The 16,405-nt window shown below is 31.4% G+C and overlaps 1 protein-coding gene across 5 annotated transcripts in view; it reads left to right on the top strand.

The window, feature by feature from the left end:
• Positions 1-15,733, top strand: part of Dph6 (diphthamine biosynthesis 6) — a 175,701-nt gene extending 159,968 nt beyond the window's left edge. Inside the window, exons 7-10 of one of the 5 annotated variants that reach the window (XM_026392259.2) lie at positions 7,074-7,168; positions 9,993-10,055; positions 12,870-12,957; positions 14,331-15,733. In XM_026392259.2, coding sequence (XP_026248044.1) covers positions 7,074-7,168; positions 9,993-10,055; positions 12,870-12,957; positions 14,331-14,384 — 300 coding nt within the window. In that variant the 3' untranslated portion in view covers positions 14,385-15,733. Of the gene's footprint in view, positions 1-7,073; positions 7,169-9,058; positions 9,418-9,989; positions 10,056-12,869; positions 12,958-14,330 lie in introns of those variants that run through there. The other 4 variants (XM_026392248.2, XM_026392269.2, XM_026392284.2 and 1 more) reach the window with 4 other exon arrangements.
• The last annotated feature ends 672 nt before the right edge of the window (positions 15,734-16,405 follow it).

Below are 16,405 nucleotides of genomic sequence, written 5' to 3'. Positions count from 1 at the left end.
TGTACTAGTATATTTATAAAGATATAAAAGACATATATTACATATTTTAAAAATCTGCCTGTATAATGAAAAAAGGGGGAATAAGGAATGAAGATAAATGGGAATTTTTAAAAAATAGAAAAATAAAAATACCTACCATGTGCTGATAATTTGAAATATAATAAAGTGTAGGAAAATAAATTAAAAATACAGTTCTAACTGCCCCATGGTGCACAGTGCTACCATGTTAGTATATTTCCATGTTAGTATATTTCAGAGAGTTTGTTTCATATGCAAATTCATGAAGTTGCACACTTAATAAAGATTTTACTTACATTATGGAGTCAGCTCTACATATAATTTTTAAATTTGTTCTGATTAGTTATACATGACAGAATGCATTTTGACACATTGTACGCAAATAGAGCATAACTTCTCATTCCTCTGGCTGTACATTGTGCTCAGTCACACCAGTAGTATAACCGTACATGCATATACATGTTCATTTTCTCATATAACTAAGTGTATTTTGAAAATACATTAACTAGAGGTTGGGTAGATCCCATCATGTTCATATTCTACATATTCATATTCAATGTATCATGTCATAGTTACATATTGCATTATATAATATGCTAGATATTTACATAAGAGATTACAAGTTATCACTTTTTGGAAATATTGGTTCTAAATTATTATAATTATGACTTTTTCTCATAAATCTTCATGTACATTTCTGATTATCATTTTCTTAATATAAAATCCTATGAATGTAATTTCAAGTTTAAAGAACAACATCTATAGTCTTACATATGTATTAACTTAAATTAACGATGTAATAACATTAGCCATTGCATCTTAAACTTCTTCAAGTTCTTAAAATTATCACCTTAGAAGTGAAGAATGATTACTTTATCTTTGATTTATCTATGATTATCATTTATCTATGATTTGTCTTTCTTAGGATTATTTTTCTCTTAAGAATCCCCATTCTCAGTAGCCTCAAAAATAAAATAAAATAAAATACTTGCAAATCAACGAAAGAGATTAAAGATCTATATAATGAAAATTAAAGAACCCTAAAGAAAGAAATCAAAGAAGACCTTAGAGGATGGAAAGATCTATCTTGCTCTTGTATAGGCAGAATTAATATTATCAAAATGACCATACTACCAAAAGCACTATACAGGTTTAATGCAATTCCTATCAAAATTCCAATGGCAACCCTCATAGAAATAGAAAAGGCAATCATGAAATTCATCTGGAAAAAATAAGAGACTCAGAATAGCTAAAGCAATCATTAGCAGAAAGAGTTAAGCAGGTGGCATTGCTTAAAAGATACTACAGAGCAATAGTAACAAAACCAGTATGGTATTGGCACCAAAACATACTGGTAGACCAATGGTACAGAATAGAGGACACAGAGAATAATCCACAAAATTACAATTATCTTATATTAGACAAAGGTGTCCTAAACATGCGCTGGAGAAAAGATAGTATCTTCAACAAATGGTGCTGGGAAAACTGGAAATCCATATGTAACAAAATGAAATTAAACCCATATCTCTCACCATGCACAAAACTTAACCCAAAATGAATCAAGGACCTAGGAATTAAACAAGAGACTCAGTGTCTCATAGAAGAAAAAGTAGACCCTAATCTTCATCATGTGGGTTTAGGCCCCAACTCTTCCTTAATAAGACTCATACTATAGTAAGAATTAAAACCAAGAATCAATAAATGGAATGGAATCAAGCTAAAAAGTTTCTTCTCAGCAAAAGAAACAATCTGTGAGGTGAACAGAAAGCCTACATCCTGGGAGCAAATTTTTACCCCTCACACATCAGATAGAGCACTAATCTCTAGGGTATATAAAGAACTCAAAAAGCTCAAAAAGAACTCAAAAAAACCAAATAACCCAATCAACAAATGGGCCAAGGACCTGAACTTCTCAGAAGAGGATATACAATAAATCAACAATACATGAAAAATGCTCATCATCTCTAGCAATCAGAGAAATGCAAATCAAAACTACTCTAAGATATCATCTCACTCCAGTCAGAATGGCAGCTATTACGAAGACAAACAACACTAAGTGTTGGTGAGAATGTGGAGAAAAAGGTACATTCATACATTGCTGGTGGGACTGCAAATTAGTGCAGCCATTTTGGGAGTACATCTTGGAATTTATTTTTATCACTTTATATTTAATAAGATTTAGTCTTTGGGGTTTGTTGAAGCCAACTAAAGTTTTTTTTTTGAATTGGCTGAAGTATTTGATTACCTGTTTTAAGGATCTTGATTTTTACTGAATAGGCAATCGTCAGCCACCAAAAGTAAGCAGATGAGTACTGCAATAATATAGTGTTAAGGAAAGTTATTGTGTTGATAGTATGTAAAGAGTTTGGGAGAGGTGAAAACAAAGTAGGAAGGTGAGATCTTTGTAATGGTTGAAATGCAGGGTGGTCATCAGGGTGTTAGGATGAAAGAAATTTTGCACTTTGTCTTGTTCACTGCCATATCTTTAATGTACAAATAGATTTGGCACTTATTAAGTACTGAGAAAATATTTGTTGATTCAATAAATGAATTAATCATTTTTTATATGTAGGCTATATACAGAAAGAATGGACAACATTCTCTAATATTTTAAGCTTGATTTAACTATTACAACAGGGAACTTGAACAGAGAAAGTTTTGAGGAAATACCAAGAACTTTGTTTTATTTATTTAATGCTTTCAAATAAAATATTTGATAAACATTTTGGGGGATTTAATATATTGGAGAGAGATTGTTTGCTTGGAGTTTTAAGAATCATTTGCCTAAAAGTAATAAATAATAGTATTGGTAATAAATAAAAGAGTCAAAGACCCAAGAGAAGGGCAAAATAATCTAATGGGCAGAAGATAACATATATTGAGTGCTTTCTGCGTGCCAGGTATTGTTATGAGATTTGTATATAATATCTTATTTAACCTCACAACATCCCCAAAAGCTATTACCTAGGAAAACTGAAATTGAGAGAAGTTAAGCAACTTATCCCATATCCCCTGTCCAATACGTATTACAGCCATTATATGAACTAGATGAATCTACCTCCAATTTTTTATCTCTGTTGCAATCACCATCTTTAATGAATTTTGTCTACCTCTACCATTAAGCACTACAACATAATTGTTTTGTCCTTGTCTACTGAGTTCAACATTTGGTTATTTTGTAGGTCTGTTTCTATTTCCTTTTGTTTTGGGTTTTTCTTTTTTCTTTTGATTATACGTCACATTTTGCATATTTTATCATCTCTTTTATATTTCCCGTCATATATTGAATAAAAAAGAATGGTAGAGACTGAGGTAAATAATCCTTACCCTAGAAAAAGGCATATTCCTTTCTCCATCTGGCAGCTAGTCTGGGATGTGTATTCTCTTCAGTCTCATCTCCACTTGAACTGGGACTGTTCTTAGTTGCATTTCATTTGAATATGCACTTCTTGAAGTTACTTTGATTAGGACTCTCTTTTCATCTGGGCTTGGAATTCAGCTTCAATGAGTCTAGGGAACCCAACTCCCAGCCCACTTTACAGACAGTTCTGCTTCTTCAAGAGTTTGCTACTCTCAGCCCCTCCAAGTCCTAGAGGAAATTTCTCGGTCTTCCTACCCTGCCCCCAGTCTTTGGTGAAGTGGAAATTTAATAGAAAAGATTTGATGAGCAGGCGTTCCTCATCTCTTTTTTGTCCAAGCCCCAGCATACTGCATGTAGTCACTATATGCACTCAATTAGGATTTGTGGTAAATAACTAGCAGACTAAACAGATTCCATGGATCTTCTCAGGACTCTAAAAATTTATCACAGGAGTCCACTGATCATAAAGTTTGACTGCTTTCTATATACATTGATATAATCCTTTAATCTATGGAGGTTTGAATCTCTTCCCTTGGTTCTCCAATTAAGAAAGTAGACATGGAATTTCACTCGTGTAGGAAAGGCTTATCCAATCTGTAATTTAGTTCATCCACATGACTGCATTCTCAGCACTCTGGGTTATAAAAGCACAATTTTATAACCCATCCGACATTTTTGTAATGATGAGAATAGTTTTCAACTTCCACTTTTCATATACAGTACTAAGTAAAAAACATAAATATATTTTAATCATTAAAAATATTAGTTCTTAAAAGAATAGACAACATGGGCTGGGAATGTGGCTCAGGTGGTAGCGCGCTCATCTGGCATGCGAGCGGCCCAGGTTCAATCCTCAGCACCACATACCAACAAAGATGTTGTGTCCGTCGAGAACTAAAAAAATAAATAAATATTAAAAATTCTCTCTCTCTCTCTCTCTCTCTCTCTCTCTCTCTCTCTCTCTCTCTCCTCTCTCACTCTCTCTTAAAAAAAAGAATAGACAACATGAAAATATTAATTTTCATTATAGATTGCTATTATATATATGTAAATTATGGAATCTCAAAATTCAGGAAGAAGCCAAAGTTCTAAACAGTCTAGATTTTTAGTATTTTTATTGCAGTTATGCTAATAGGAAAACTTATCAAAGAACTTCAAAAATTGCATTTGGAATGCTTGAGTGCTAGCATACATTAATTTTCAATTTTAAGGTGAAGCCAGAGACAGACCTGAGATGTTTTAGAAATAAAGTTGTTGTTTTCTATGAAATATTAGTAACATCAACCTACAAGTTTTAGAAAAGTAAATTGCCCTTTATCTGGATTTCTTGACTTGGAATCTGTGTGTCCATTACTGGTAAATCATTGATAGAAAGGCAGAAGAAATTGTACATATTCATTTATCGAGGCAACATCATGTCATGTCATATTTTGTAATATTGAAATACATTTGGTGAACTTCAAGTGCCGTTGTCTTGCTTATTCTTGGATCTTTAACATCTAGCAAGGCCTAGCTAATAATCATTGTTCAATAAGTATTTATTGAAGAATTAATTGAATAGAAATATTTTATATAAACTGAATATATCACTGAGTACATCCAGATTTTAGTGAATACCATCTTGAATATATCAGCCTTTTATAGAGTAAATGCTGGTTTAACATAACAGCTTACATAATTTCTACTAAGGACACAATAGCTACCCAAACTTTAATTTAAAAATCCAGTTATTCTTTGATGGTGGATAACAAAAATAATGTTAAGAATCAATGAAGCATTTTCTAATAGAAGAAAACTAATAATGATAAAGTAGACTTATAAAAAGAGGCTAGCAATAAGTCATAAATGTGAGATTAGAAGGTTCACTCAGTGGAAAGTTTGCATGAGAGATTGGCCATGAACAGAAGGGGATAGGTACTAGCTAACAAAACTGAGAAACACCCCTATAATTCTTATCCATTATTATTCATTTTTATTGCAAAGCAGATGTAGATTTAATTTAATTTACTATGATAAAGTAATCTGTTCCTCTTATATGGAATCATAGAACCAACTCACAATTTGGCCTTGCTAAGTCACTGCTTTATCACCCAGCATGATAAAAATGTATCTTCTTTGCTCTTGGGAGCTCTTATAGAAAACATCATTCAGTTTTCTCCTCATCAGTTTTCCTTTTTTTTTTTCCTTTCTAATACCTCATATAACTAACTACTCATCCTTAATGAGAAAAGTAGAATTCTCTTAGACCCATGCTTTAAATCCCTAAAGACTATGCCTATATAGTCAATAGTTGAACTTTAATAAGTTCAGAATAGTATTACAGCTTCAAAAATAACCAGATAAATAAATATGTAACTATGAATAAATAAATATTTAACTATGGGTGTAAAGCTGAAGACTTAGGCAACAGTTCCAGCACTGGCAGTAATACATCAAAACAAATCACTCTTCTTTTGGCTATAAGAACATTAGGCAAGGAGAATCTATAAGCAGGGAAAACTGTGACATTCAGAATAAAGGAGAGGGAATCATAATAATAAAGACTTCCCACAGGAGCTGAAAGATTCAAGACAATGACAGCTGGTGAGAATGTTCCCCAGAATTGATACCAACCATGAACCAACCAAATAGGAGATTTTTTAAAAAAAATTCTGGGTATCATGTTCATTTCAGTAACATGGATTATGTTTAAATGAAAATTATAAATTGTATTGATTTTTTGCTTCTTTGCTTAACTTTTAATTTCAAGTTGGAGACAACTTTACAAGCTATCTCAATCTCTTTTGGACTTAGACCTTTTTACGATTTCCTACAGCTTTAGATCTTCACTGGTTTTTCATAGCCTTGGAACTTTCCAAATACACTATTATATAGCCTCAAGTATAATAACCATGATGCATGTGACTTTTTTTTTCTTTTTTTGGTACCAGGGATTGAACTCCTATTGAAGTCCTATAATTATAAAACATGTATTGGTTTACTTCACAGCCAGAATATCTGTTTATCATAGTACTTTTTTTTGAAAGCATTCTTTTTTTTAACCACTAAGCCATATGCCAGCCCTATTTTGTATTTTATTTAGAGACAGGGTCTCGAAGAGTTGCTCAGCACCTCACCATTGCTGAGGCTGGCTTTGAACTCACCATCCTCCTGTCTCAACCTCCAATACCCCTGGGATTACAAAGGTGCACCACTGCGCCTGACTATGTCTTTAACTTCTTTTTTGTTCACAGGCCTAAGGAAAGATCTTAGATTTTTTTCTCTGTGTTCCTGAGAAGTTCTCCAAAAACAGCAGATTTTCCCCTCATACTTAAAGTTCAACAGACAAAGAAAACATAGTTTGGCTGTATAGATTATTTACTACTTAGTAGCTTGGCCTCATTTTGAATCTAAAGTTAGTACCACTTCTAAAATTTATAGAAGTTTTGACACTATAAAGAAAAATACTGTTCCCTTACTATTTTATAAAGGTTTCGAGACTATTGAAAATCCTATGCTTTTTGATAAAATGTTTGAAGTGATTTTAAATTTGTTTTAAGCAGAAAGTTTATTATTTTCTTGTAGCTTACAGTCTGTTTTGTAATCAAAATTTCCTGCATGATTTTTTTTAGTACAAAATAATACAAGTTAAGTGAGCATTTTTGCTGTCTAATTTTAAGTTTTCTATTACTCCCCCCCCCCTTCCTATTTTCAGCTTTCTAAGAAATATGGAGTCCACGTATGTGGAGAAGGTGGAGAATATGAAACATTCACTTTGGATTGCCCTCTATTTAAGAAGAAAATAATTGTGTAAGATATCATTTTAGAAGTTTTTTGCCCTTTCCTTAAATGTAAGTGATAAAAGAAGCAACTTAACATTAAGCTTGAGGCAACTTTTGTTGGGAGAAATAGAACATGTCCTGTAAGTTCACAAACACTCAATTTGTTTAATACCAGTGAAGTCGTCTGAATACTTAAATCAATACCTGACAAGACGAGGCCTTCATAGAAGGCTATAAACTTTTTAGACATTGCACTTTCATTTACTTGCTGATTATGGCCTGCAGTAAAACTGGAACCTACACACTGACACTTTTATCCTTTCATGAAGTGTGAATTGCCTGTATTATTTATCTTTCATTACAGCAACATTTGATAAACTGCCACATCAGTAGCCTGTGGGTTCCATTAACTCCATCCTCTTTTTCCTTTTATTTTTGGCTTTAAAAAGTTAGAATAGCATACTAAATATTTCTCTTCAATTACTTGTAGTTATTTTTACATGTAAACTTTGTTTTTAAATAGGTTCAATTTATGGTAAGTAGTATGATTTATTTACCATAAATTGTTAAAATTAGTATACAGAAAAATGGGAGCTTTCTTCAGTTTATTACATTATTATCCATGTTCTAATTTATGTCACTCTTGTCATATGCTAAAAAAGCATTTTATCTCCTTTTCCTGAGTTCTTATGCTTCTTAGAAAAGACTATCTGAATTATGCTTGACTGAATGGACAGTTTTTGGTATTTTCAACAATAAGATTTGAATTCTTTGTACATATTAATAAGAGAGGAAGTAAGTTAAGAAAATTAAGACAGCTCGAGGTAGATTTTCTAAAAAAAATATTTATTTAATAGAATATAGCAAAATTTTTTTATCACAAAAATTCATGTACAAAATTCATGTATACTTTCATGTTTTTCCTGTTTTATTTCCTATTAATAATCAACATAATAATGACTTATTTAGCAAATATTTATCAGGTGTCTATTATGTCCAGATCATCCTACTGACTGTGGTGATCACACAATGATTCTCAAATGAAACATGCATGAGATATTACTTCCATGAAATAGCACTGTTTGATTATTTAAGAAAAGCATCCACATGCTAGGGTGAATTTAGAGTATAATGGAAAACTTGATATATATTTAGTTACTAATATGAGACTAGCAAAATTGGCCAAGGGGAGAACACTAAGAGGAAGAAATCCAAAGAATAAGACTTTGCCCATTTACTTGAAAAACTGAAGTCCTATAATTATAAAACATGTATTGCTTTACTTCACAACCAAATATCTGTTTATCATAGTAATTTTTTTAAAGCATTCTTTTTTTTAACCTTTATTTTATGTACTTATTTTTATGTGGTGCTGAGGATCGAACCCAGTACCTCACATGTGCAAGCACTCTACCACTGAGCCACAACCCCAGCACCTTATCATAATACTTAAACCTGCATCCCTTAAACCTGATGGAGACAAAGTCTTGAGGGGACCTTGTCATGCTATTCAAGAAAAGGTATCAGAGATAGTATATTAGAACTGTCTAATGCCAAATAGAACTCTTCATTTCAGCCAAATAATCATTTATTGAGGGAAATTTTTTAAGTGAAACTGCAAACTGTTTCCCTGCTCTGCAAGAGTTCTTTCTGTAAAAAGAGAGGTGGACAGACAAATCAACAATATGTGAGAGGTGCCACCATACAGATGCACCTTGAGACACAAAGGAAGTCTTACCTTTTTGTTCTTATTCATTTGTCAGTTTATCACCAAATTCTGATGTTTAAGCATATTATTTCCTCTTTTTTCTTTATAGGTTATCTCTCTCTTCAGCTTCATTTCTTTCTTACTTGATTCCTTTCTTTTAAATCACCTTCCTATTTCTGCCCACTTTGATAGATCTTTCCCTTTCTGAAGGTTTGTGCTGCCAACCACCTCCAGTGCTCGTTCTATATGTGAACTCTCAGAACATACAGTAGGCACTAATAAGTATTAAGTGTTGTTATATTGTATTTTATTATTATTTCTGTTTACATGCTTTCTTTCACATATTTTTATGTATTATTCTCTTTTATATTTAGAGGTTATATATTGAGGATTATCCTGGTTCAATGGAAAAAGGATGTTTCTTACTATGTGCAAAATCCTTCCTCCCCTTTAAGATATAATTATCCTTATCATGCCTGCTTAATATGCATCAAATGTTAGTTAACATGCATTATCCATTCTAAAATTATATATAAATGAAAGATATTTTACTTAGACATAGTTTTCCATATGATACAATTAAAAGATAACTTTCTAACAACATTCTACCATTAATAATGCTGGATCTTGTAGTTCAGAATTCATTTTTGGAAAAATTAATAATTTTTGTTTTATGTAATAAATTCTGGTCTGCCCTAGTTAGCATACAACTAATTATTTATAAGGATTCATATTTCAAATGTCTGATTCAAATAAATTTTTTTATTTTAAAAAAAGAAAAAGACCACATCTTCCATATGCAAAATTGTTTGATTATTATAGGAATATTTTACTTTATATATTTTATATTAAATAAACTTTCACATGCCAAATTATTTGATTATAATTAGGAATATTTTAAACACAGATTGAATCCTTGTTGTATAGTGAAATAATTTAGAGATTGAAATGATTCCAGAACTTTAACATTTTTTAAATCTTCTAGGAAAGACAGTTTCATAAACCCTTTATAATTTTAAAAAATTCAACGTGGAACCTTTTATAATTCACTTTTCATATTAATTAATATATAAAGTCACTAACCTCTAAAATACAAATTTTAGATGAGAAAATAAGTTTTGTTTTTTTTTTTTTTTCTTAGAAGCTCTGATGAAAAGAATTACAGCCTAGCTTTTAAAAGAAGAGGACAATTCCTGGGAAATTATAGGTTCTCAAATCTTAAAAAATTACTATTGTATACATATATATCAGAACTTAAATCCTAAAGTATATTAAAGAAAGTAATCACTTTATTTTCTCTGTTGATGAATAATCCTTTTTAATGTCAGTATTTTCCTTTGGATAGTCAGTATTACTATACTACTGCTACAAAGTTGTAATATATGGGGTAAAGGAAAACCAGAATGAATGAAGGAAAGAAGGACTAAATCACATGGTTAAAAAAACTATCCATTTGGTCTGGGGTTGTGGCTCAGTGGTAAGAGTACTTACCTAGCATGTGTGAGGCCCTGTGTTCAATTCTCAGCACCACATATAAATGAATAAAATAAAAATCTATTGATAACTAAACAAATATTAAAAGAAAAAAAATTTAAACTATCCATTCATTTTCTACTTTCTCAAACTACTCATATTTGCTACCTATTCAAGATATATTCAGTACAGAGCACCATACTGAGGCATTTCCCCATGAGGAGGAAGCAAAGACTTTTAACTTAGTTGCCTTCTCATATTGATTTTGTATTACCTGGGAATTTATTTAAATGTATTAACTCTTTTTCTTATATTTAAATTTTTAGATCCATTAACCTTTATTTTTATTATGCTAGGAATACTATATGGCATTATTGATATTTATGTGTGCATAAATGTTTACATGTACATCAAATGTAATATGCATATTAAATATTGTTAAATTGCCATTATTATTTTGTTTACATGCTTTGTTTCACATACTTTTTAAAGTATTACTCATGAAAGAGACAGTGTTATGTATGTATGAAAAAGTATGTATTCATGTGAAGGTAATTAAAATTAGTGTGGATTTCTGATCATTTCATTAGTTAATATGAAAATGTAAAGGTGTTTGACAAAGTTTAATTATACAGTTATTAATGTCTAATTAATCCCAGCCACTGTACTCTACTGAGCTGGGGTAGATTGGGATGGCACATGAACAGGCAAAGATGAACAAAACTAATACCTCTCACACAATTACAGTAGATGTGTTATAACAGGGCTATCAATGCAATACTAAAGAACATGAAGAAGAAAACATGGGTATAAAGGACTGGCTTCACAGAAATCACATCTAGATGTCTGTGAGGGTAGGTGTGAGTCTACAGGACTCGCAAGAGGGCTTCCTCTGTACTTTATCTTTCTGTTCCTCCTCATGATACCTGGAAGCATCATTTAGTTGATGTAACCTGTGAAGGTAAGTCATATCTTTTCATCAGGATCCTGACTCATGAATGATTCTATTTCTGTTGTGTTATACTTTGCTTTTCTTTTAATGTCCAACAAGTTCTGTCTTCTAATTGGTGGATTACAAGTATACATAGTAATAGAATTTATTATGCCATATTTGTATATGTACATATTACGTAAAAACTGATTACTCACATTCCCCAGTACTTTCCCTTTCCCACCCAACTCCCTTCCCCTGATCTGTTTGCTCTACTTTAGTGATCATTCTATTGTTCTTATTATTAATATCTTAATTAGTGCATTATAGTTATATATAAAAGAAGTCCTTTTTAATGTTGCTTTTCCTAATCATTAACAAAATGCATATTTGATATAAAGGTTCATGAATGTAACTCACTTTTTTTATAAATCATCAAACATACTTTTGTTTTTGTTTGTTTTTGGTACTGGGAATTAAACCCAGGGGTCCTTTACCACTAAGCTACATCCCCAGTGTTTTTAATTTTTGATTTTGAGACAGGGTCATGCTAAGGTGCTGAGACTGGCCTCTAGCTTGCAATTCTCCTGCCAAGGATCCCTCCCAAATCACTGGTATTACAGGTGTAATCCACCATGCCTGGCATCAAACATAGTTTTTAAATCTATCTTGAATCTTTCATATAGAAAGTAAACATATTTTGCTCATGGAAATTTAGTATTTTGCAGTCACATATTCTGATGTTTCTTCTGTTGCCTCTAAATAACTTTATATCACAAAAGTTGATTCAAAAATGTTTTTGCCTTAGTGACAAAAGGTCAAAGTAAGGATTTATTCTGCTATACTACAGTGATCAAAATGCTAACAGTATTAATCCAAACAATGGAACTACTTCCTAAGGCATTAAAGAGATATGAGAAATTTCTATTTAAATTTCCAGTTAAAATGCAAAGTATTATCACTCCCAATAAACAATAATAAAAAATAATTAGCTATTAGAACTTCTCACGTAATTTGTTATTCATATGTGTTTTACAGGGTATCTTTGATAAAGTTGGGTTAATTTACATGTATCTATATGGTTCCAACAAGCAGTTCATACCATTTTACCTGAATGTGGTAATTACTGTGTCAGGCGATCAATTTTAATAGCAATGATGTTTCAGTGTGAAGAGTTCAGCTGAAGCTTAAACCATCCTGGGTAATGCTTTTGTGAAAGATAATTGAGATTTTGTGTGAAACACTGAATGAATTACCTTTTGAAAATAAAAAGAATAATGAAGATAAAGCACTAATGTTTAGTCCCTACCAAGCAAATTTGTGAAAATAAAATTGAACAGGAGTTTAAGTCTTAAAATTGTTCCAAGAGCTTTGAGTGAACCTACAAGTTGAACTATGTGCTCTTGTGAAGATGAAAAACTTCATTATTTTTTCAAAAGTTTACTATTCTTGATCCTTTTACCCAATTATTGAATCATTAAAATACATGTTAATCACTGCATGTTGTACATAAATGGAAATTAGTACACAGTGAGGATTTTTTGTCTCTTCTGTCAGTAGCAGAAGTAACTTGCCATAATTTGTATAGTAAATAAATGCATTATAATTATATTTCAGGGATTCTTCAGAAGTGGTTGTACATTCAGCTGATGCATTTGCACCTGTGGCTTATCTACGCTTTTTAGAATTGCACTTAGAAGACAAGGCAAGTAAATCTAAAATTTACAGTGACTTTATTTGAAAAGTGAGATACACACATTGACTCTGTATATATAGTTCTGTGACATTAGATGAGAGAAGAAAGAAAATTGATTTTGTCATTAGTGATGTTTTTCAGCTCCTCAGTCAATAACTAAGAATATTAAAACTGCTTATAATCTTAAGATCGCTATGATACAAAGACATTACATTTCAGAAAAGTTTGCAGGCAGGTCAGTGAAATGGGAGTAATACATTAAACAATGAGAAGATAAAGGACAATATAAAACCAAGTATTAAATCATGTAGCAAGATAAGAATTAGGTTATTGGGCATAAGTATTACAGGGAAGATTTGATGATGAATTGGATTTCTTCATATCATAAGAAGAGAGGAGAAATACAGCTTTTCTGAAAATATTCAGGGGAAGAGAAGTACAAGGGACAGATGAAAAATGAGGCAAAAGTGCAGTAGAGCTCTTTTTAAAATACAACAAAATGTCAATTTAATGATGTTGAGTGGGGGCTGAGGTTATAGCTCAGTAGTAGAGCTATTGCCTTACACATGTGAGGTACTAGGTTTGATCCTCAGCACCACATTAAAAAATAAGTAAATAAAACAAATTAAAAAAAATATGTTGAGTGGAATCAGTAAAAATCTGGATTAAATCCTTTGATTGTAAGGTCTGATCCTTGAAATATTGCTTTATATATTTCTGTCTTCATAGAAATACCAGCTGAAATTGTGTAAGGAAATGAGACTAATGACAGATAAAAAAAAAAAAAAGATTAGAAAAAGTATTCTGTGTGTCTGTGTTTTTTCCCCAAATCTTGAGACACACTCCTACTTACATGTTTGGGATAGGGAATCTGAAGGATCAAAAGAATTAACGAGGATTCAGCAAAAATTAGGAAAACTCTTTGAGAGTTTCCATAATAGAAAATAGTTACTGATACCAGGTCTCCAGAAAGATGATGATGAACAGGATTGAAAAATAGGTCAGTCAACTGGGATGGAATTGCCTTTTATCAAAAAACTGATTGAAGTAATAACTATCCAAACATTTCTCAGACTTACTAAAAGGAACCCCTTACTTTTAAGCCCTTCTGCTTTTGCTGCATGTACACACACACAAATTCAAAACCATTAAATTCTTGTTTAGATACTACTACAATTATATGTTCAGCTCTACCTAAACAGCTCACTATTCACTTTGCTGTTTGGTATTGTATTTGTCTTTACAGTCCATTTCCCTATTGAACATTACAATGTTAGATCTTTAAGGTGAGATATCTACTGACATTGAATAAAAATGATGCATTTACCTTCATTTTCTTCTTCTTCTTCTTATCTCTCTCTATCTCTTTCTCTCTTTTCCAGGTATCTCCAGAGCCTGACAACTATAAAACATCTACGTATATACATAATTTTTGAAAAAGCATTTTCAAAAACATCATTGACTAAGCAGTCATTTTTGTACAGAAAAGTTAACATAGCATTTTGTCAATTACTATGGCCAGTTTTTCCCATTACTTTATTTTTTTATTTTTTAAATGCTTTTTTTAAGAAGAAATTAATAGAATCATTGATTAATTGAAAAAAATATCAACAGCTTATTCATTAACATTACCAACTTCTCTATATTGACTTTTTCTTTGGCTAACACAACCTTTCCATGACTTCTATGTGACATATGTCTCTTTTGTTCCCCTTTAATTTTACCTATAACTCCTGTATGTGTAATTATTTCTTTCATTGCACTATTTTCCTCTTTATTCTTCCCATCCTTGCAATCTATGTCATGATACAGAGGCATATGAAAAGACAATCACTTTATTTAGCCAATTGAGTTTATTTTACTGTATATCACCTAAATGATCTCTAATTTTTGTATCAACGTTACTGGAAAAATAGGAATAATACCATTACTTTAATTGGTTATTTTATAATCATGTTTATTTACACCCTATTTAAAAAAATAGAATGTGGGGGGTATCTTTCAGTTCACAGCAAAATTGAGATGTACGGAGTTCCCGTATATACTCCCTGCTTCCACACAAGCATGGTCTACTCCACCATTAACTTTCTGTGCCAGAGTCATACATATTTTACAACTGCTGAACCTATTTTGATTAAATATTATCATAAAAAGCCCATAGTTTACATTAAGGTTCACTGTTAATTTTTACAGTCTGTATGTTTTGATAATGTCAAATGACATGTGTCCACTATTACAATATCATACAGAATAGTTTTGCCACCTTAAGATCTATGTTCCACTTATTCATTTCTTCATTGGTCTTCTTTAATCTCTGGCAACCACTCATTTTATTGTCTCCATACCTTTGTTTTTTCCAGGATGTCATATAAAAAAAAATACAGTATGTATCCTTTCCCGATTAGCTTCTTCCTCTTATTAATTTGCATTTAGGTTCCCTCATTTTTTTAAGTCTTGTTAGCTTATTTCTTACAAGTACCTAATAATATTCCATTGTCTGAACATAACAAAGTTTATTATATCCTTTCACCTCCTGAAGGACAACTTAGTTGCTTCCACCTTTTGGCAATTATGAATATAACTACTATAAACATCCATGTGCATGTTTTTGTGTAAACGTAAGTTTTCAATTCATTTGTGTAAATACCAATGAGTATGATTATTGTATTTATAAAAGTATAATGAAAGGATGTTTAGCTTTGTAAGAAACTGACAAACTGTCTTCCATTATAGCTGTACTATTTTGCATCCCACCAGTAATAAATGAATTTCTTTTCTTCCATTCTTACCAGCATTAGATGTTGTTTTGGCTATTATATTAGGTTTGTAGCGTTATCTCATTGTTGTTAAAGTTTGAAGTTTTCTAATGATTTAAGACATTGAGCATCTTTTCATATGCTTATCTACCATCTGTATATCTTCTCTGGTGAAATTTTTCTTTATAGATCTTTTGCCCATTTTTTTTTCTTTTTTATAATTTAACCTTTATTTATTTTTTGGTGGTGTTTATTTGTTTTTATGTGGTGCTGACCATGGTCCCAGGGCCTCTCCCATCCTAGGTAAGCACTCTACCACTGAGCCATAAACCCAGCCCCTCTTTTGCCCATTTTAATTGGATTATTAATATTAATATTGAGTATTAAGAGTTCTTTGTATATTTTGGATAGCAGGGTTTTTTTCGGGTATATCATTTGCACATATTTTCTCCCATTCTGTAGTTTGACATCTGCTTCTCATAGTAATTAATGTTTTTCACAGACCAGAAGTTTTTTAATTTTAATAAAGCCAAGCTTATCAACTCTTTCCTTTTTTTATTGTACCTTTAATGTTATATCCAAAAAAATTCCACCCAAACCCAAGTCTATCTAGATTTTATTCTATGTTATCTTTTGAGAGTTTGATAGCTTTGTGTTTTACATTTGTGTCTTTAATACATTTTGAATTGATTTTATAAAGG

Source organism: Urocitellus parryii, chromosome 6, assembly GCF_045843805.1.
Source record: "Urocitellus parryii isolate mUroPar1 chromosome 6, mUroPar1.hap1, whole genome shotgun sequence".
Classification (NCBI taxonomy): domain Eukaryota; kingdom Metazoa; phylum Chordata; class Mammalia; order Rodentia; family Sciuridae; genus Urocitellus; species Urocitellus parryii.
Note: the sequence above shows the minus strand (reverse complement) of the source record. Positions and strands in the feature narration are given on the sequence as shown.